At 39.0% G+C, this 23142-nt stretch overlaps 1 protein-coding gene across 1 annotated transcript in view; it reads right to left on the bottom strand.

The window, feature by feature from the left end:
- The window catches only part of LOC111151991 (dedicator of cytokinesis protein 4), a gene marked incomplete at its 3' end in the record, with an annotated part of 345451 nt that overhangs the window by 123599 nt on the left and 198710 nt on the right, over positions 1 to 23142 (bottom strand). Inside the window, exons 2-6 of the mRNA XM_022510243.1 lie at positions 17858 to 17941; positions 15023 to 15063; positions 12962 to 13017; positions 8485 to 8581; positions 3175 to 3323 (exon numbers count right to left, since the gene is read on the bottom strand). Of these exons, the coding sequence (XP_022365951.1) occupies positions 3175 to 3323; positions 8485 to 8581; positions 12962 to 13017; positions 15023 to 15063; positions 17858 to 17941 (427 nt within the window). The remainder of the gene's footprint in view (positions 1 to 3174; positions 3324 to 8484; positions 8582 to 12961; positions 13018 to 15022; positions 15064 to 17857; positions 17942 to 23142) is intronic.

Raw genomic sequence — 23142 nt, 5'->3', positions numbered from 1 at the left:
ACGTGACTAGCTTAACAGATAGACACCTGACCTAAGGACAAATAATCCAGGGACTGGCCAATAGCTTATGAGTGGCTGGTACAAAATGCTCTGTCTAGACAGGAATAGTAGATTATGGCTTTCAATGAGATTCCTTCTTTGAGAATTTGGACCTGGAAAGTCAGAGCATCAGCCATATGGCATGAGGAAGAAAAGATATACGAAGGACAACTGGTGTCCATCCCTGGAGAATGAGTAAACACCAACTCTAGCTGCAAAGGCTCTGGAGCAGGTGTGAAGTCCAGAAACCTCCTGGTCTTGGGGTCCCAGGAGCCTTTAACTTGCAAGTCTTTCTCTCCTAAAGCTGTAATTGTTCAGCTTCTGCTGGCTTCCTGGGTCCTAGCTGTATGAAGAGAGCTTCCTCTGTTTTGATTTTGTTTTGTTCATTCCTAGGTATATCCTTAGGATACCTCTCCCAGTGTTTGAGATTTTCCTAGCTCACAGAACAGGATCGGGGCAGTGCTTTAATATCAGGAAGAAGAAATGAGGTAAAATGAGAAAGGAGAAAATGCTCAGGATACGGGAAACCAGAGCAGGGAAGGGAGGGGCACACTCTTTATCATTTCAGTCACTGGAAAGAAAGAAAGAATGGATTCTCCCTCCTGTATGATCTTAGTGAGAAAAGTCAAAGGACAACACGGGACTCTATGGAGAACAGAAACAGGTACCATTATTTTAACTCTGTGTGACACTTGCAGGTGTGGATACTTCTTTTCATGGCTCTGTTAAGGAACAAAAGGAATAGCTCCTCCTCCACTTCCTCCCAAGCTTCCCACATGCAGAGGGCTTCTCTTTACCGCTGGTTAGCAGTGTGATACACAACATGAGATTGAATGTTCTTAATTTATGCTCATCCAGAGATCTACATGCTGACAGATGATTTTGCAGGACAATCTGATCTAGTTTAATCTAGATAATTTAATTATCTAGAGATAATTCTCTTGCATTATCTGAATTTGCTTTTCATTTAGCACTACTCAATAAGACAACTGATTTAATACTTACAAGAATCCGGTAAACGCACAATCTGTGTGCTATAAGTTGTTTTTAAATTAAGTGGTCAAAGAAAACAGAATGAGACCTTAGAAAATTCATGAATTTGAGGATGAGCTATATAAATTATATTGTTCATTTTCATACATCAATGTTTTACCAACTTACCATAAATTAGCCACAGAACTGCCCAAAGTAAAGCTAGAATTTACATGAGTCAAAACGGAGTCATGATTCATTCATAATTAATGTTTTTCTCTCTGTCATCATCTTCCTTCCTAAAACTGAAAAAGTATCTTTCTGCTTGCTCTATATTTCTAAGCTATTTTTGATAAGCTACTTCATCCAACTTTCTTCCTATTTACAAACTCATCTTTAAAGAAGGACCAGCATAATGACTAAGAGCCAATATAAGTCAGTGAAAACTCAAAAAAATTTTTTTTCCCCAAAATAAAAAAGAAACACAGGATAGATAGCACGGGTCCCTTTCAAACAGCCTTGAGATTACCCCCACCCAGTCTGCCTCATCTCACACAGCAAGACGGGAGGCTCAGTGCAAATGGCCACCATGTTTTCTTCCCCAGGAAATGCTGTGTGTTTGGACTCATACGGTCCTGGAGCAGAAATGGCCCACAGACCTTCTTTAGTTCAACGTACTCCTTCCACAGGTGAGAAAAGTGAAGTCAAGAAGGGCTCAGGAATTCGCCTCATGTCTCAAAAAGCAGCATTGCTAGTCTAATGTCCTGTTGCCATTCCACACCTACGGGTGGTTTGTTTTTTTTTTTTAATCTCCCACAGAAATCAATCTTGTAGAGGTAAATAACTTAGGGCTACCATACTGCTCATCTGTAAAAGATGAATGGCACATCTTACTCAACAAAATGGCCCAAGTACTCAAGGTGAGCATGAGGCTCAATGTAGGTCCACGTGCTCATATCTGTAGTCATCACATCTCAGAGGAATCAAAACTGGCTTCTGAGAGAGCAACTTCCTGCAGTCAGAAGAAGCTGCACTCTAGCTTCAAATCGATTTTTCCAGATTCAATAAGAGGTGAATTCATCTGTGGTGTATGTCCTGCCATTTCCCCCTTTTCTGCTAGCTTTTCTTTTATTCTGTACCCCTAAGATCCTTTGAAGGTCCAATTAGCCAATGGGGACTGAGAGGGGAAAGGAAGGGAGGACAAGAGCATGACACTGAGAGACCTTTTAACTTCTTGCAACAAGCCCAGGATCATAGTCAAAGTGTATTCTAATTTCTCACCCACATATTAGCATTCATACTTAGTACAATATCAGCCCTGATCAGAGCTTTAAATGATGAGATTAACTGAAGTGTTTGGAGGTTATTTTAGATTAGTCATAGTTTTATTTAAGAATAAATCTTGGGGGGCGCCTGGGTGGCTCAGTGGGTTAAGCCGCTGCCTTCGGCTCGGGTCATGATCTCAGGGTCCTGGGATCGAGCCCTGCATCGGGCTCTTTGCTCAGCAGGGAGCCTGCTTCCTCCTCTCTCTCTGACTGCCTCTCTGCCTGCTTGTGATCTCTCTCTGTCAAATAAATAAATAAAATCTTTAAAAAAAAAAAAAGAATAAATCTTGGTCTACTTTTTACTGAGTTCTCCAAAGCAGCTCCTCAAAGGGGCCAATATCTACACACAGGCAGATTCAAGGGCAATAATCAATTCCCCCACCAGTGCACCTGTTTTAAGACTTTTAATAGGCAGTGTTAGCATCAGCGTCTCCCTCCAGATTAGTCTGGTGACATATTACCACGATACGGAAGGGGTATATATTAAAAGCAAATACACATGCCAAACCTAAAGCTTATTTTTAAATAAGACCTATTTAGAAGAAGCCTTAACCGGTTGATCCCTGTAAATATTTCATATTCTGTGAGAACATGCACACTGTCGACCTCACAGGACACTAGAGAACAAACAACATCCTAATGCCCTCCCCAGCCTCGGAGGATCCAGCTCTCAGCTGCATCGATGACCGTCTTCCCTAAGCCCCCACAAGGAGAAAATTGAAAAAAACCCATATGGTGTTTTCAGCGTTATCACCACACACTGGCTCACACCTATGTGACATCTGTCACCAGAGACATACCCCCCACCACCACCACCACCACGGGGGACAGTACTCACTCATTGCCCCAGTCCAGGCGGGCAGTAATGTGACGCTTCACATCCTTCATCCGGTCATGGGTCAGATGGCCCACCAGCACCTGCCGGCGCAGATCCAGGATTTCATTCATGATGTGCCACAGCCGATGGAAGAGATCGCCTTCATTTCTCTGGGAAGTACCCAAACATGGAAGCAGTGGTCAGTCCCCAGAGTGAGCGGGGAGGGAAAGGGAAGGACAAGTCCAGCTCAGCCTCCATGTGCTTGCTACTCAGTAGGCAGATTCTCTGTGAACGGGTCCCTCTCCCCTCACACTCGCATATGCCCACTGCGCTCTACGATCTCATCCAGGTGCACGACAGTGCTGTCCAAGAATCCAACTTCCCTTTCCAGGAGTCCTCACCACGCCTCCACGCCTGGAGCCTACATGCACTGCCCCTCCTCCTCCTCCAACCCTCCTTTCTTTAGCTCCATCCACATTCCGCTGTCCTTCAAGGCTCTACCCGGATCCACCTCTGTCAGGAACCTTCCGTGATAACTCTCACCCACATTCTTTTCTGTCTTCTCTCAACAGTGGTTGCATACAATGAAGCCCACTTCACCAGAAAACACTGTGTTCTTATTATTTCTTACATGCTGGTCGTACGGCTTTACAGTATTTCCCATCACAAGCTGGCTCTGCACAGAGAACTCTCAAACCCATTCACTGCTATTATCTGGTCACTATTCAGACTTTTATGAACAAACACTGTTTTCTTTCTTACTTGTTAAATATTCATGTAGATTCAATATTCTCCTGGGAAATTCGTCAAGCAAGGCGACTTAACATAAGGAAGATGGGTGAAACTCCCAGCTTCAAATGCTGCTTTTGCTACTTATTTGTTTTAAAGCCTTGGCGAGTGAGTTCTGTCATCTGTGAAACAGACAGTCCTACCTTCCTGTAAGGTTGTTTTGTGGCCTGGAGATAATGTTGGTGAAGAGAGGACAGCACAGTGACGAAGAACACAGACTTGGGAGCCTGAATGTGCAGTCTGCATTCCAAGTTTGCCATTTACTCGCTGAAAAACCTTTGGCAATTTATTAACCTCTTTGTGTGTATTTTCTTATCTATACAATGGATATTATAATAACTACCTGATTGGGTACTGTCAAGATTGATAGGTTAGTACACCAAAACTGTTAGAATAATGCCCGACCTAGAATAAACACCACCCAAGTGTCGGCAGTTACTAATACTGTTACTGCCGTGGGGTTGGTCCAGGACAAGCCTTCTGCTAACATCGTCTCTTTACCCAAAGCTGGCCTGTATCTCTTACCCAGAGACACGGAGGGCAGAACTATTTCTAAGTATCTACCCTTCATCTTTCTTTTTCTTTTTATTTTTTTAAAGATTTTATGTATTTATTTGACAGACAGAGATCACAAGTAGGCAGAGAGGCAGGCAAAGAGAGAGAGAGAGGAGGAAGCAGGCTCCTCACTGAGCAGAGAGCCCCATGTGGGGCTCGATCCTAAGACCCTGGGATCATGACCTGAGCCAAAGGCAGAGGCTTTAACCCACTGAGCCACTCAGGCGCCCCAGCCCTTCATCTTTCTTAACAAGAAGCTATACTTTTACTTTCTACTAAAATATTAGTAGAGGACATGATCAGTGGTATACAAGGATTGAGATTATCATACATCTGAAGCCCTCTGCAGTGAGAAACTGCCAGAAATAGCAGAAGTTCTGTGGGATGGGAAAAGATGCTTGGTCAGAACACATTTTTTTTTTTTTTTTTTTTTTTTTCATTTAAAAAAGTCATAACATGTCTTCTACTTTATCAAGACTTGGTGACTTGGAGTGTTTTAATGTACTGTGCGGATAAGACAAATGTGCTGGCTGAACAGCAAAGCATTCTCCATGACACTATCCCTGGTCTCTGAGATAAAAATAATTGTGCTCTTGACATTTAAAACTCTCTACTATGCTTGTTCTACTATTACCTCTCACTCTTTACTCATGTCATACGCTCCCATACAAGTCACGACAGGCACACTGTAATGCAATACTCTGGTAATTCACGGCTCAGAGTCCATGGTCTCCACTGGGTGTGATCCTCCAACCACAGACGCTGGGTCTCCCTCAGGTAGGCCCAGCAGCTGGAGAAGAATGAGATCCTTGATTTATGGGAGGTCATTTTGTGGATCTTGAGAGTTAGATTCCATCTAAGTCATGTGAAACAATAGGGAAGATCAAGAAAGACTTGAGGAGGTCAATGGCCAGTGGAAAGGTCCATAAGAGTCAAAGAAATTACATAAGGAAGATATAAAATAAGTCAAGTCCTGTGCAGCAAAATGAAGAGGCAGCTCTGTTGGAGAAGCCATCGGCCCTGCTCTTGGGGATGGCGTTTTACAGTTGTGTGGTAGGATGGACTTCATTTTCTAATGATGTCTCCTCTAGTACTTAAGTTGAAGAGAGTGCTAAGACGATAAGGAAGCTGGATCCTTGGTAAAAATGAAACCATCTGGTCAGCGTTCCCTTTAGGGAAGGGGACACAGGAACCCTGACATACCGCAGCCCTAACCGGCAAACACGCCCTCCTCGTGGGAAAGTATCGGGTATGTATCAGGTCTGGGCTGACAGCTGGTCATTAAATGGTGAGTCTTGAAAAAGTGCACTGTAAATACTGAACAGTTATGAAGACTATTTAGAAAATATGAAAAATGCTCTTGGTTTAACATTAAATGAAAAGGGTAGGATATGATATTCAAGCCTTGGAATAAAACAGTATCTGAAAGTTCCTGCAATAGGTGCGAAATGTAGCAAAAAGGTAATTTTGAGTCCCAGTGTTTTAGAGAATGGGTAAGTTTCCATTTGCCTCAAAATGAAAACAGCATGGGTTTGGAGGCAGCAGATCTACCTTTAGACTCGGGCTTTACCACTTAGTGTGGGACCCTGAATAGGTTATCTCTGCTAAAGACTTGAGAATAAAAACAAGTTGGCAGAGCACCAGGTAAGAAAGTTATAAAATATCCAGCCAAAGGCATGCACAGAATTACTTAAGTAAAGGATGGCTGCTGTAGTTCTCCTAAGATTTTTGTGGTTATATTACCAGTATTTTATTAAGTGATATTTTAAAGAACATTATTTAGGCTCTTACCAATGATATGAAAAAGAGCAACTAGCATTTCTCAAGTATTTACCATGAGCTTTTAAGCTAAATGTTCTACTTATATTAAGTATATCTCATAAACTTCTTACAGTTTACAAGATCTTATCCTCATCAAACATCTGCCAGTGGAGAAGCCAGGCACCTTAAAACCACTGGAAAAGAGCAAGGACGAACTTGAATCAAAACACTGGGCTCAAAACACCTGTATAAGGGAAAGAGAACCCAGAAGGCCCAACACAGCCGAGTCGGCCTCATTCTCAAGGTCTAAAGTCTGTTCCCTTCAGGTTCAACTTCATATTTGTCCCTAACATATCTGACTACAATGCCAGTATCCAGGGGAACTTTTTAAATCATTCTATCTCTGTGTCCATTACTCAGGACATGAGGAGGTGGAAAAGTTACTCCTAGAGCTTACAACACACAGATTTTCAAACCAATCAAGTATGTCCCCAAAATAGATGTTCGTGCCTGAAAAGCAGGTAAAAATAGCTAGGTGAGGCAGAATCAAGAGGAAATTCAACTTTGTTCCCCACAAGCTGCCACATAAAAGGCAAAGTGCTGGTGTTCTAGCTCCACTAATGGAGGACACTTACACTGCCATTATTTTTATAACTCTTCTGTTGGGTATTTAAGATGTAATGATGTGAACATTTCCAATAGTTTCATTTCCACATATTATATACGTTATTTTAAGTGAAATAATACTTGATTTTATATTCCTCCTAATAAAAATTTTTTCAAAAATCTGGAAGGGAAGGGCGCCTGGGTGGCTCAGGGGATTAACCTCTGCCTTTGGCTCAGATCATGATCTCAGGGACCTGGGATGGAGCCCTGCATCAGGCTCTCTGCTCAGCAGGGAGCCTGCTTCCCTTCCTCTCTCTCTGCCTGCCTCTCTGCCTACTTGTGATTTCTGTCAAGTAAATAAATAAAATCTTTAAAAAAAAAAATCTGGAAAGGAGATCTGCATTTCCTCTGTAACCTCTCAGCACAGATCCCTTGAGTTCAGTTACCTGGACTTGGCATTTACCTCATTCCAGCAAAGCTCAGACTGGCATTTCATCTAAGACTGTCTTGTGGATTTTCGTAATGAGTCCTAAAGTCACCAGCTCCAGGAGGGCGTGGTCAGTGAAATCCAACATCAAAAGGGGTTTTATTTTTAAGAGTTTCTTGCCTCAGTGAAATATCCTATTGCATTTTATATGTAACAGACAATGAAAACTGTCATTCTGTGCCAATGTCCTTCACTAATTGGGATTTTCTCTTTGACAAGCTGTTTCAAATCGTTTTGTCAGGCTAAGTACACCTTTGTATTTTGAACGCACTCCCTTCAAATGATTAAGCTGTTCTATAAATGTCTTTGAAAATAAAAGGAGAAATAGCATTCATCTTCCTCAAAGCTTCACCACCTCCAAATGTGTGCATATTCAGAGACCCAAAGTGAGGGCACTAGATTCACCTCAGAATCCCAGCCCAGCCATTTTCCCACTGCGTAGGCCACAGCCAAGAACCTCACTCTGCCTCATGTTCCTTGTTTGTAAGCTGGGGATGTTCATGGTCATCATTTCCTTGAGTGGGTGTATGGAGTTGATGAGGCATTGCATATGGCGTACCTCCCCATGGTTTGTAACACAGTAAGCTCTCAGTAAGTATAATTTGTTCTAACAGGTAAATAAATACATAAAAACATACTCTCCAAACATTGACCTGACCCTCTTTTTTTTTTTTTCCAAGAAATATTCCTTTCTCTTGTATATTTAAAATATTCTGGTTCGTTTGGCCTAAGGAGTCTGTCATTTTCCATATATTGAATCATTTATAGAAAATTAGAATAAAATACCACTGATACTCCAATTGCACTGAAAATAAATTTTTCTCCTTGAAAATAAAAAATGCTCAGAAAGCCTGACACTAACTAGTTCCATGTAAACCATTCTGATCGATGAGACGCCAGAAAAATCATCTTTTACATTACTGCATCTCGAAAAAAAAAAACTTAGAGAGCCCATGCTTAGTGGGCACATGGATTCCAGCAAGATTGTCTTATTAGGCTCTGTATTTCTGACTTCTGGAGGACGCCTAGTGCCTTAAACCAGGTGTTCAACAATTAGTTGATGCTAACTCCTGTTCAAGTTTTTCTTAAAACAATTCTCTATCCAAAAATTATGACATTAAAAAGTTACTTACCACATAGAGCTGTTTCCACATGGTTCCCCAGTCTCTTAATGTTGATGTCATTTCTGTTATAACGGAGTCTTCAGTGGGAATAACCATTTCAAATTGTCTGTGAAATTAAAAGAGAAAAACAAAGTCTATGTGCAATTATCATAGATAACAATTTTCTTTGAAATCCTCTGAAAGATAAAAGTGGGAAAGGAAACTGCCTATTATTTTGGGTTCTGCAGACTGTAATGAGGATCTGATTAGAGACCCATGTGAGGAATGTTATGTGGGTCATGGCAGAATAATACCAAAAGGTCCAGCCACTTCATCCACATCAAGTTTGAGAAGTGTGGTCAGAAGCAACAGTATCAGAAGACTTCTGCTCCAGCCACAATGTGACCACTAAAAAACAACTCATTTAACCTCTCAAGCCCAAAAGCCTTCATGTAACATGAGGTCACCAAGTCTGCATAAATTATGAGATAGCTTTTGCTTTTCAAGCACTATGACCATAGGACTCAAAGAGAGTAACAGACTTTTTCAATGATCAGGGTATTACGGCTGCAAACATCCAAACTAACTTAGTGTTAGAAATATCTAGACACCAAGGTACAGATTAAACACTCACTTGATCTTTTATTTTTTTTTAAAGATTTTATTTATTTATTTGACAGACAGAGATCACAAGTAGGCAGAGAGGCAAGCAGAGAGAGAGGGAGGAAGCAGGCTCCCTGCTGAGCAGAGAGCCCAATGAGGGGCTCGATCCCAGGACCCTGAGATCATGACCCGAGCCGAAGGCAGAGGCTTTAACCCACTGAGCCACCCAGGCGTCCGCACTCATTTGATATTATCAACACTTCGTTTTTATTATTTGTACATGGGACCATGAAAAATGCTTAGTCTCTTAGTAATGTTATCATGCATCATTGAACTTAAAAGCTTTTGCTATCACAGATGTTCCAATATCCATTGCACAATGTTCCTCTCTCTGATTAGGGTCCTATACCGTTCCGGTTTCTTCTCTAAAAGCAAAACACTATACTTAGAAAACATTCATATCAACATCTCCTAGTGTATGTAAGTGGTCCTGATATTGCATGAAGCCATGGACAAAAATAAAATCCAAATTTCCTTTATCTTCCATATCTGTCTTTGACGTACAACAACCTTTTTATTCCTCATCTCAAATTTGGTTTTTCAAATTCTTTTCAGTGTGTGTGCAGGTTAAAATGCCTAAGTGGTTATTATCAGTACAACGTCTCAAAAGAATGCTACCAGCTATTTGATAGGACTTATTTTCTTAACATGTATGTATTTTTTCAAGGACAACATCTAACAGGTACAAGGTAACAGCATTTGAGACGCCGAACCAGGTTGTCTAGATGATCAAGGGAAAATTACTTCTTAGCATGAGGCTAATAACTGCTCTGTTCTTTTGTGATGTTATATCCAAAGGGTGTATAATTGTTGTGTGTAAAGCCTTCTTGACAGCAAGTAAGAGAACTAAAATCTTCACCAACCGAGGCTCATTTCCTCATTTCATAGGGCCGCTAAAGTACTTGCTCTGTATTTCCCTTCTTTCTAGAGCTTAAACACAGCTGAAAATGTAAAAGTGGGATTTAAAACTAGGCAAGAAAGTAAACAGTAGTATAGGAACTGCAACACACACAGAACCTTTTATCAAGTCTACGTGTGACATTTTCAAATTGGTAACGCCTTTATTTTGCTTTTGAAGCAGCCGTTGCAATTCAAATGATGAATATTTGGAGACAGAGATTATAAAATGATCAGATGTAAGGTCAAGAAGGGAACAATGAATTTCCAGGACAACTCGACACCCTACTTAACATTTAAAACGTGGCATGACCTCATGCAGCAATTAAACACTACTGAAGGGGCCTCGTTGTTCATAAACAGTAATTTAATTTAAGGACCCCCATCAGCCCGACAATGCTCTGAAGACCCAGGAACCAACAAAAGGGCAGTTCCATCTGTGAGACGTTGATTTGGGATTTGTTCAAACAAAATGTAAATTTTTAAGAAGCCTGACAAAATCACCATTTTTGGTGAGGCAGCTGTTTCCTCTTAATTATATCAAAACCAAAGTCAATGTTCAAACAGTTGTAAGTAGTAGCCCTTGAAATTATATTTTGTTTAGTTATCCTGAGATATACTTTGCAGCTACTTAATCCTGGTGAGCCATCAGGCTGCTGATCCTAAAATAAGAGATGTTTATATCAAAATCCCAAAGTCCCTCTTTGGGAAAGCAATTACCTGGTAATATGTGTTCTTAAATGTTTTCAGGCTTAAGTTTTCTTCCAGTTAACAGTCCTAGAATCTAGGATCTCAATCAATTCCAATAATTTTTTTTCTTTTTAAGAAAACAAACTTGGGGGGGCGCCTGGGTGGCTCAGTGGATTAAGCCTCTGCCTTCGGCTTGGGTCATGATCTCAGGGTTGGGTCTCGATCCTGGGATCGAGCCCCACATGGGGCTCTCTGCTCAGCAGGGAGCCTGCTTCCCCCCTTCTCTCTGGCTGCCTCTCTGTCTACTTGTGATCTCTCTCTCTCTGTGTCAAATAAATAAATAAAATCTTTGAAAAAAAAAAAAAAAGAAAACAAACTTGGGTTCTACCCTCAACGTTCTCCCGCTACTTAATGTTCATGATGCCTTGTGTCACATGGGGAAGCGACAACCAAGTCTTAAATTTACACAACTAAATTTTGAGACATCTATAGCCTTATTTAAACTTCCTCGGGCTCAAGGAAGGGAGCCAGACATGTACCAGTTACTGTCTAGGACAAAAATAAATAAAAGAAGGCACTTGTTTTGATAATAACCCACCCCATTCTGCTTTGAGAGGGAGGACTTCCACTGGGTGGAATGATGCTGGACATCGTCTTTGCTAGCATCCTCTATTTCCCTTGCTCGGGGTGTTCGGTTGGGGCTAAGCGGCCCTTTGATCTACAGAGTTCAAGGGGTAGGGTGGGGCTTGGGGCAATGGCAGCAAAGGGAACTGGCTGCACGGGTCTACCTAGCTGGACACCGTTAAGGGTCTCTACCCTGGGGTTTCCACACTGTCCAGCCCAGATCACTAGAGCAGAAAGGTCAGAACAAAGAGTGAGCCTATGGCCAAAGTATCTTCTATGGTTTCCTCTGGTTTACTTGAGGGGGGCTGGACAGTGTCAGAGTGAGCCTGGTAGGAGAACTCCGAAAGGACTGTTTACTCTCCTTGATTCATTTCTGGTGGGTTACAGCTACACAACCTTCCCAAAGGACACCCATTTATTAAAAAGAGTAGTAGCAGTTGTAATTATTCATATCAGAATTATGGTTTTAATCTACTAGTTTAAATAATTACTACTGCTACTGCTAGTAATAGTAATATTGTTTAAAGTAGCATATACATGTGTGTATGTGTGTATTTCTGTGTATATGGATACACAGTATAAGGATCTCCTACAGTTTTATCTATGTAAGTAACTCTCAGGGTATTTATACCATAGACTCTCGCCCACCTGCAGAAGTTATTTCAATGCACTAAGATTAATACTTTACCTTTATAGACAGTGGATATAATAATCATCCACATAAATAGCATCCTTGGAACTCCTTTGGTAAAATTCAAGTTTGAAGATCTCATTTACTATGATTTAAAATGTGCTTTAGTCATCCAAGTAAACTGCTATTTTTTTCTATTTGAAGTAAAATGTAATTTTTAAGGCTGAATCTGCATTGTTTCTTCTGTCATAAAATGACAATCATTCAATGGTCCAGTGACTATTCCTTGTGGCACTGGCAGCTAATGTTTGGGTCGAAACCCACGGCCCACTGATAATTAACGGTCTGTTCATGATAACCACTTAACTAAGCAAGTTCTACTGTTTTACACTATGATATTTTATTTGAATCATCTGTTATTCTGACAGCTCCTTCAAGTCCTTTTGGAAATAGACTAGAAAACCTTCTAAAATGTATGAGAGATCTTGGGTGATCAATGAGCTCAATCAAACAATAAACAGAAATGCCATTTCCTAAAATAGAAGAGTGGCTTTGTGAAGTGGTCACACAATGATACAGTATGATCCCGAATTAGGAGAAAACAGTCAGACTTGGCTGCTTATAATCAGTGGTGAATCTAGGAAATTCCTGGGGTTTGAAACATGACTCAGCACTCCATGGGTTGGCTGCCATGCTTCTCCATACAGCAGGAAACCAAAAAGAACCAACTCCTTCTGCTTCAGATTAGGCTGATTCCATGATCTGTGGACAATGAGAGATCTGTGACGCCCTAGATTCTCCTCTGATCCAGTACACTCAGATGGAGAGTACTACATTCTCTCTACCAGCTGCCTTTGTGTAATTCACCTTTATCAAACCACAAAGACAATGGCATGATCTCCTGTAGTTCATTTGTCAAGACAATTACTAAGCCTTTCAAATTCTCAACTAAGCAATGGTTCTGTGAAAATCCTCTCACTATTAATAAAACTCATTTCTTACCCTTTGTTCTTCACACAGGCATTTTTCAAGTGAACGTAGCTGGAAGGAAAGATACCCTGTGGGAGAAAACAGGAGGTTATAGCGCTAGCTGACTGATAATGCAGGAGTGTTTGCACAAGTCAAACGCGTAAAATACAGTCATACAACCTGAACAGTACCAGGAACGGGGAAAAACAACATCTCTACCGCACTGGATCCATTCCTTTTATTTCCTACTATTCACTAGTTTATAGATTCAGGGATTCTCTAAAATAATTTAAAAAAATTAAATCTCACTCAAAAGTATATTCTTTATAAAATAGAAAATCTTTAAATTTTCAGGAATTCTGCATAGAAGGCATGTTACACTGAATAAGAATTTTTAAAATATTGCATAGTTTTTTTTAATATTGCATTAGCTTTTGTTTGTTTTGATAGTTGTTCCTTTTCTTCTCCCTGAAACACTCATGTCTATTTTAAAATATACACGTTAAAAAATATATACCATTATGAACTGGGAGACAAATCATATATTATGTGTTATGGAAGATCTTTGATGGAAACACAGCAGCAATTAATCACCAGGCTACATACCGATGGAACAAAAATTAAACAAAAGACAGCATGCTACCTTAAAGCTTTTTACTGTAGGGAAAAGATAGGACAAGGAAACTGTTCCTTTGTTCTAAATGCAAAGTTGAAAGAAACAACATAAAAAAAATTAGCATCAATCTTATTGTCCATTAAATGACAATATTCTCTGAATGATTTTTGATGTATCATCAAATGACAAATTCAATTAAATATTTAGGAAAGCAAATGTCATTTGAATACATTATCACCTCTGTGGATCCAAGGATAACATAAAACTTAATAAGCAAATTCTGTACATACAACAGTAGTAAACAGACACATATGTTAAAAAATACATATTTTTTTCCTTCAAAATTTAACCCAATATGGTAGGATTAACAAACAGAGTAATTATAATTAATAAGAAAAAGTCAGAACTTGAGGTCAGAGGAGTGGCAGAAATAAGCCATAATACATTTTTTTTTCAAAATTATTCTGAATGAATAATTAAGTACTGAAGCTACATTTGCATGTGCCTTGCAGATGTCCAAAAATAACTTTAAATGAGGGCTAAAGTATTTTAAAAAAATTAAATTTCTATATTCTTTTGTTCCTCAGGCTCTCCTTTAGAATGACCAAAAATAAATGAAATACAGTTATTAAACATAGCTGGGTGATCTAGAAAAAGGTGTGGTTAAGCAGAAAGACAGGTGGAAGAATTTAGATCACTAACATTATATTCTGAGAATAAGCAATGATACAATTTCTTATCTACAATCCTAATAAAGCCAGAATTAAACAAAGAAATGAACATGATATGCAAGAGAATATTACAGAATGTGGGATGAAAGTTGGAGAGATTAGAACAAAGGAGACAAATACAGATAATAAATAGTAAGGATGTGTGTCAAGGTCATAAAGTATACAAATGAAAGGTCAAACAAAAATCATACTACTTCCTACTGTAATTCCTGAGGATGTATATGACCATATGAAGGATAATGAGTCTCAGTTTTCTGTCTGGAATGGTAAGAACAGGGAGAGCTTTATAATATGGTTTCTCCATGTTTCACATGCCCAAACCCAAAAGGGAATCTTATTAAGCTGCTGAAATCCACATGTTTCTCCACACCACTCTTTTGCAAATGATATCACAGAAAACTCCAAGATTAAATACCTTTATTCAATTTTTCTTTTGGAATATCTATTCCCCTGCTTGAATTTTAATTTCACTCTCTCCTAAACTAACAGTTCAAAAAGATTTTGTTTATATATAAAGAGCTTATTAAGGTCTTCTCAGTACAAACTGCAAGAACTACGTAGGATTATCATTTCAGTAGCATGTCTTAACGATAATCCAAGTTCAAAGGAATTTCCAAAATTATGAAAATCCGTATTGCCATTTGGCATTTCAACTAAGACTCCCAACTGTAATTTCAACTGTAAAATGAAATAAAACAACTTTTTAAAAATCCCGTAATTATGATTATGAGTAGTATTTTTTATTACCTTGACATTTGGGTTCTTTAAGGCAAATCCTCTGTACCACCCTGTGGAGAAATAATCATGGTCGTTATTTTGATAAACCATTGTAATATTTTAAAGAAAAGAAATGACTACAAATAAGTCTGTCCTTTACTGATGGAATTTTACCTTATAAATAAATATTCTGTGTATGAACAAGATGAGAGTTGGACTGGGCTCAAGTGATTACTAGTTTAAAAATCCTATTAATAAACTGTTTAAAAAATTGTAATGGAAATTTATTTGGAAAATAGAAACATGCATAGTGGAAGCACAATGTTTGGAATCAGAGCATTGGGCTTAAATCCTGGCTTTGCTACTTATCAGATTATTTTATTTTGGGCAAGATAATTTATGTGAGCATCTATCTCAGGGAACTTCAAGAATCTGCACAAGATTTAGTACGTTTCCAATTTCTCTTTGCCCAACTACAAGGCCCAGACCTCACCAAAGTATAGGTAGGGGTCAGCCAACAGTTATAGGGTAAATTTGCACTTCCTTGAGCCCATCATCTAGGGTTAGGATCAGTCTGATAGCATAAGAAGAGGGAAATCAGGTATCATCCATCAAGAAAAGTGATGTGTACTCTTATCTGCAAAATGTCCTAGTACCTGAGCTCACCCTAACTTTTATTCTATAAAATGCCTATGACTCAACCTCCAAGCAACTCTGAATCAGTATTTTACAGCACTATCCGAAAGAAGAATGTTATCTTTTTATAGTTTAAAACAAGTATAGGGTGTATATATATATGAAAATGTATGGTAAATATATACCCCCATAAATGTATTATTTTCAACTTATAGTTTCTTCAAGCATAGAACCATTTTGTTATTGGTAAGAAATTATCATATAACAAATATTTTGTAGTACTAGATTTTCTTGATTAATTGAATTTTTAAAAAATAAATATTTGAACTTTGTATTTTAATATTAAAAATTTATATAAAACATTATATAAAATTTATATAAATATTAAATACAAATATTTAAACATTTTTTGTTCCTTATAAGATATATTGTAAAATGCCATGCCTAACAGCTTTTAAATCAGTTTGAAGAAAGCAAAATGAATTGAGCAGAAACTATCTATCTCAGGATTAAGGAGATCCCTTAAAAGCATACCCAAGAAATATATCCATTCTTCAATAATCATTTTAACAGAAACCAAAACTTTTTGAGAACTGCAAAAGTCTCATAGAGAGGTCTTTGTCAAAGGTTTTTAGGTTACAAAACTGCTTCCGTTAGCTATGGAGTCCATTTTCATGCACCAATTCAAAACAGATTTTATATTTATCTGTATACAAAGTAAAAACAGACAAAATGGAACTGACAATAACATGGAAGACCTGATTATATCTCTAAAGATATCATTCACAGTACACAGAATAAATGTCCATGTATCACCACAATTTAATGCAAGGCTTTAAGTAAATCTGACAGTTCTGTTTGGAGGAACACAGTTTAATGAATCTTGACATGACAGAACGTTATCATATTATAAGTTCCTATTAAGAACAACATTTCAGGGGCACCTGGGTGGCTCAGTGGGTTAAGCTGCTGCCTTCGGCTCAGGTCATGATCTCAGAGTCCTGGGATCGAGCCCCGCATTGGGCTCTCTGCTCTCTAGGGGAGCCTGCTTCCTCCTCTCTCTCTGCCTGCCTCTCTGCCTGCTTGTGATCTCTCTGTCAAATAAATAAATAAAATCTTTAAAAAAAAAAAAAAAAGAACAACATTTCAGGGGGCACCTGGGTGGCTCAGGGGGTTAAAGCCTCTGCCCTCGGCTCAGGTCATGATCCCAGGGTCCTGGGATCGAGCCCCGCATCAGACTCTCTGTTCAGCAGGGAGCCTGCTTCCTCCTCTCTCTCTCTGCCTGCCTCTCTGCCTACTTGTAATCTCTGTCTGTCAAATAAAATAAATAAAATCTTTAAAAAAAAAAAAAAAAGAACTACATTTCAGGAGGAAAATGTGTAGTTTTGGATATACTGATAGGGCTTTAAAATGTGGTCATCTCATTAATGAGAAAAAAAATAGTCATTTCAACTGGGATCTTTGTGAGTAGGAGAGCTTAAGGATGTTTCATGGAACAGGATTGGAAACAATTGACGACATATTAAGTATCTTGATTTAATCAGTTACATGTTGCATAAACTAATAACCATAAAGTTCTTACAATATATTCCACAAACATTTCATATGCACTGAACAACTTTAGTTCAAGTTTCGGGGTGGCAGGGAAGAAGAGAGCAGGACTAAAGTAGAGCTGGCCTTGGCAGAAGTCCTCCCCAAGCTATCTGATTACCTAAACTTGGAGAAGCCATTTCTGCTCTGGACCTCTGTTTCTTCCTGTCCTGTCCCTGGGTGGCAGGGAAGAAGACAGCAGGACTAAAGTAGAGCTGGCCTTGGCAGAAGTCCTCCCCAAGCTATCTGATTACCTAAACTTGGGAGAAGCCATTTCTGCTCTGGACCTCTGTTTCTTCCTGTTCTGGGGGACCTACTAGACCCTTGAGATTCTGAGAAAGATCTTCTAGTTTGGCAAGGAGTCATGAATTCCCACAAATACAGTAGCCTCAACTGTTTTCTATAGTGGGATCTAGTGAATATAAGGAAATCATGTTAGGAAAAATGTACAGCAAATGATGCTTTTCCATAAGCCAAACACTGAATATGCAAGAAACAAGCTTTGTCAAAAATGGCTCACTGTGACCACTGGAAAAATCTCAGAAATCAACAGAAGGACAGAATTTGTAAGCATTATGAGCTGTCCAATGGTGAGGAGGTTGGTCATACAACCTCAAGCAATCTCATTAGCCCACTTACCATCACACTTCTCCAGGATCTGAACTGTATCTCCAATTTCCAATGACAGGCCATAGGGTACAGTTCCTCGAAAACTGGCAATAACTGTAAGAGATGTTATAGAATATATGAAGATAATCGTATCGGTTATAGCCAATTATACTGCTCACTATTATATGTCACTGACTAGGAAAAATGAATGTGAAGAGGAAGTACACTTTGAGAGCTAAAACCTGCTGTCATACTTAAATTTTATATATTTTTGAAGAGCGTCAATCTTAAAGTTTACATACTTTGCCAACTTCTGGGTGAAGTAAGTGTTATAAATATGAATTTTAAAGATATGGAATTTACTAAAACAATACAAAACATCAAGAGTATCACTCAATAACCTATGTGACAAGGTTATTTCCTCACAAGATCTGTGTCATTCTTGCTTACTGCTATATTCACACGTCATCCAGACGGCTTGCCCACAGTTGTTACTCAGTACATATGTGCTCACTAACAAATGAGGAATACATATCCTACTTGCTGTTCAGCTTGGTTTAGCCTTTCTATTATGTTGCTTGAAGGAGATTTCTCTTTCCTAGACTAATAGCTCCTAAAGAGAAGAGACTGCATCTATTTACTTGCTAACATGTCCCCAGGGCTTAGCCAAGTATGTGGCATAAAAGCAATCTTCTTGTAGTAATCAATAGTAACATTGTATTTAGTCATGACTAGACTCCTCTCCTAGGATTAAACACACAGCCACCATGACAACTCCCATATGCCTTAACTCTTGAAATAGGGCGTGGGTGTCCAGGGGTGTGGGAAGGATGTCACCATTTAGCCTTACCTAGTGGTTATAGACTGACTAGTTTCTGAAACATTTCACAGGGCGGGCCAGGACTAGGATGTTAGTATCGGATGAAGTGTGTATAGGTTAGTCATCTCTGGGTACCTAGAGGAGTTACAGAAAGAATGAAGCACAATGATTCTCCCCAGGAGAGTAATGTCTGAGTCAAAAAGGAGACAAGTATGGAGAAATAACAAAAATGCACCTCAATACATGAAAAAAAGAAAAGACATCTCCGGATCAATACAGCGTACAGTAATCAACTTTCAATTCACATTAAAAAAATTTTAAAAAGATAGTAAATGCTTTGATTTTTAAAAGATCAAAATTTTGAAAGTGAATTTTATAATTCTGTCTGAGAGAGTGAGGTTTAGATACAACCCCAATCCCCAAAATAAATTAGTACTACTGTTATGAATGTATTTTAAAAGCTTGAAGAAACACATGAATCTGTCAAAAATCAGGACATCCCGATAAGTAATAGGCTTTTACAGAGGTCTGAAGCCCTTTGATCATCTTAAAACAAAATTAACAGTTGAGATCAAAACATAGGACAAAAAACAGTACATGAGATGGATGAAAATAACTGTAGAGTAACCAAGTTAGAACATTTTAGATAAGCACTAATTTGTGATGTCATTTTCTAACTATAACCATAAATACTATATGACCTCATATTGATGGGCTAGAAGATGTTTGCTCAAAAATAATCCAGGGTCTGTGTATCTTGACGGATTATCTCAAATAACTTCCAGAGACCTCTTCTTATAAGAGATTACAACTGAACAGATAGTAGACTAGTAACAATTTAAAAGACTTCAGAGCAAGCTTGCACCCAGAACTGCCTTTCTGTATTGATGAAGTTACCTTGACTGCTCACAAGCCTAGGGGTTCCACACTGCTCCTCTTCGAGATCTAAATGCATGGACTTCCCAGCACAGCTTTCTCTATAGCTCTGACCACTCATAAATGTCCTTGTAACTCCAAAGTCTGCATTTCTCTCCTGGTCCTCATCACCTCCTTGAACAGTTAGTACCATTCATGGACTTCATTTCCTCCTCCTCCCTTCATGCTTCAGCCCACTCAATCCAGCCTTCATTCTGCTCTGAAACTACTCTAGTGAAGTCACCATCCCCTCACTGTGACCATATGCATATCACTTTCAGGAGTCTGTCTTCTCTTGAACGGTGTCTCTCACACTCCCCAGACTTCTTCTGTAGACATTTTTTATTAGCCCTCTTCATGTCATCCAGCATTCTATGCTATAAAACAAAGGAGGTGGACTAGGTGCCCTCTGCTCAGTCATACCCCAAATCACAGCAAGCTCTTTCTTACAGGCCTTAGTCCTTTATACATATTATTCCCTTTTGGGGGGTTGCCTATCCCACTGCTTATACAATATGAACTACGAGTAGTCTTAGTTTAAGTTCTAGCTCCAAGGTTAGCTCTTTTGATTTCCTGATGCCATCCTTTTCCTCTTCTCATCTTTGCTTCAAGTGGAATCAATTACTCTCTCATCTGTGCTCCAAGAATACTCTGACCGCCCTTAAATAAGGTAAGGCACCATATAATATTATACCACTTTATTCATCTGTGTCTACTTGAGAACATGAACTATTTCTTTTTTTTTTTTTTTTTTAAGATTTTATTTATTTATTTGACAGACAGAAATCACAGGTAGGCAGAGAGGCAGGCAGAGAGAGGAGGAAGCAGTCTCCCTGCCAAGCAGAGAGCCCCAGGCAGGGCTCGATTCCAGGACCCTGGGATCATGACCTGAGTCAAAGGCAGAGGCTTTAACCCACTGAGCCACCCAGGCGCCCCGAGAACATGAACTATTTCTAATCCACTTTCAAGACCCAATATATACGAGTATCTGAGTACAGGAACAGAGAATGAACACACACATGAATAAATAAAGCCACTTAAAATTGGCACCCAGGTTTTAGAGATTCACAGAATATTAGCGTCACCTCCTATAGCTGAGAAGACCTAAAAGTAGATATTAAACTGCAGATCACATTACAGAGTGGCACTTTTTCAAGATATGGTTCAGGCATGACTTTGAACTTTACCCTCTAAAATGGCAAGCCATTCTCAGTCTTCAAGTTATACAAGTAACTCCACCTTGCAGAGAAGTAAACTTGTCAATGGATGGATGAACAGTGTACTATTTACGCTTCAGGTTATAAAAGAGAAAGTTGAAAGGGAATGGCTGTTCTGAGCAAAGAAGCAAAAGATTTCAAAAAAGGAAAGGCCCATTTTTATTAGTGGTCGTGTGTGATGTATCATAAACCAGGCAAACTTGTTTAGCAAAGCAAAGATTCACAAGATAACACAGGCTTTCACAAAACCTCAATTTGCATTTCCATCAAATACACTATGTGTTATTTTTAGATTCCATTGTGGATACAACTTTCCAACAAAATCCCTTTAAGTTTCTTCAGGCATTTTTGCATGAAACCAGTCTTTTGAACAAATAGGAGACAATCCACTTTGTCCCCTGTTATTCTAAAGAAGCTATGTCTTTATACAAAAGTCTTCAGTGTATACTTTCCAGGGGTATTTCCCCTGCCCCCGTAATACTGGGGTCTACTAAACATGACCACACACTGGCTTGATCCCTTGATTCCCTTTAGTTTTCTTATAAACTGAACAACTTTAGTAACTACAGAAAAGATCACAGAGAATGAACTCTTCACAGAACTGAAAATGTAAAGGTCCAATACTATTGTTTCAGTCATGAGACTTGAGAGTATAATTTTAAATAGCACATACAAACTACTGTATGGTATTGAGTTCATTACTGCCCACTTGCTATTACGTTAAAAAAAAATTTGGATTAACAAACATGCATATAAACTGAAGTTATAACCAGGTCTTTTAAAAATACCTATGTAAAATCAAAGTGTTAAATGTAGAGCATAATCATCTTGAAAATCATACCATAAACTGCTCCATATAATCACTCCTGTTATTCCTTTATAAAATAATAATCTGTTTAGTACCTATTGACAATTTATCTGAAATTTAACGGCTGTGAGAAACATCCTCATATAGACTTGGAAATATTTTCTATGAAGAAGATGAAAAGCACAACCGTTCTATGAAGTAGGGACTCATACCTTAGTTTCAGTGATACTGTTTGTTCACGCAAGCAACAAATTCACATTTTAAAACTTTTAAGCACTACAGAGAAACTCAATCACAGAGTTCTTGGACTTTTAAAACCAAAAATAGAAAAAAACGATTTAAAAAAATTACTCTAAGTCAATCACGTAGCTCTACAACACAGACAATAACAAGTTCATCATCATTGTCAAAGTAATATTTATGTGATTCTGCGCACCACAATTCAAGCCTGGCAAAGGCTGCCCCTTGCCCTTTGTGGGCTGACAATCTAAGATGAATGGAACATAATGTAAAAAAATAAAATAAAATAATGGAAATGCTTTGTCCTTTGTGACACAAAGGAAGGAAAATCATCTCTCAAAGTGAGAGTTTGGGCTTCATCTTTCTAATAACAGGATCTCCAACTCATGAACAGGTCATGGTCTGAAAGGTCACTCGGGAGCTGACTATTTACAACAGAGACCATGGTGCTATTGTTCTCAAATTCTGAGACTAGCCCACAGAATCTATTTAATACAAAAATGAAACTGCTGGTTTTCGCCACAAAAAAAATGTGCTATGACTGCACCAGAAACCAAAAAAGTATGTTGATGTGAGCAGTTGTAAAATCCTGAGGCACCGCAGTAATGGAAGACAATGGGGAAGCAGGTGTGGACCATGGAGGCATGCTAACGGAACACTTCCTCACAGCATATTTAAAACTGGTTCTTGCCTGTGTCCACATTCATTTCACATTGTACATTCAGCTCTGGCTTGTCACGGATGTATCTACATTTAGGTTTATCAGTTTTGAGTGTCATTGGTAGGAGGGGGCAGCACAAATGGAAAAGTGGAGAAGGAAGTAGGATTTCTGAAGGACCTGGACAATAGCTGGAGGAAACATAAAAACGGAAAGGAGATTAATGAGAAATTCTTTCCAGGGACTTTATTTCATGAAATGGTGAACTGGGAAAGCATATAAGGGGTCACCTCTCCTGCACATGTACAAAATCCTCCTGTAGGCAAAGATACAATATGGTGGGGAAAACCAAGATACTAGTCTAATCGAAGACTCTTCTTTCTTTATAGCTGTCTGGAATAGGGCTTGAGAGCAGACAGAAGTCACTTGGAGATTTCTACTGGTACCATCACTAGTACAGGACAGAACTGTCTTTCCCCAGGTCCTCTTTTCTCTTTGCCTTTCACAAGTTAGGAGCAAAGTGGTCATTCCTAACCTCAAGGGACTCCAGGCTGGCTATCAGTATGACAGCAGGACTGTGGGAGCAGATGGCCCAGAAAGACTGGAGAAAAAATTCAGATGAAATGTGGGAGGGGGATGCCTGGGTGGCTCAGTCAC

Source organism: Enhydra lutris, unplaced genomic scaffold (genome assembly GCF_002288905.1).
Source record: "Enhydra lutris kenyoni isolate GAN:26980312 unplaced genomic scaffold, ASM228890v2 scaffoldscaffold27, whole genome shotgun sequence".
In the NCBI taxonomy this organism is placed as follows: Eukaryota; Metazoa; Chordata; class Mammalia; order Carnivora; family Mustelidae; genus Enhydra; species Enhydra lutris.
The sequence above is the reverse complement of the archived record's forward strand: the minus strand, read 5'-3'. Positions and strand labels throughout refer to the sequence as shown.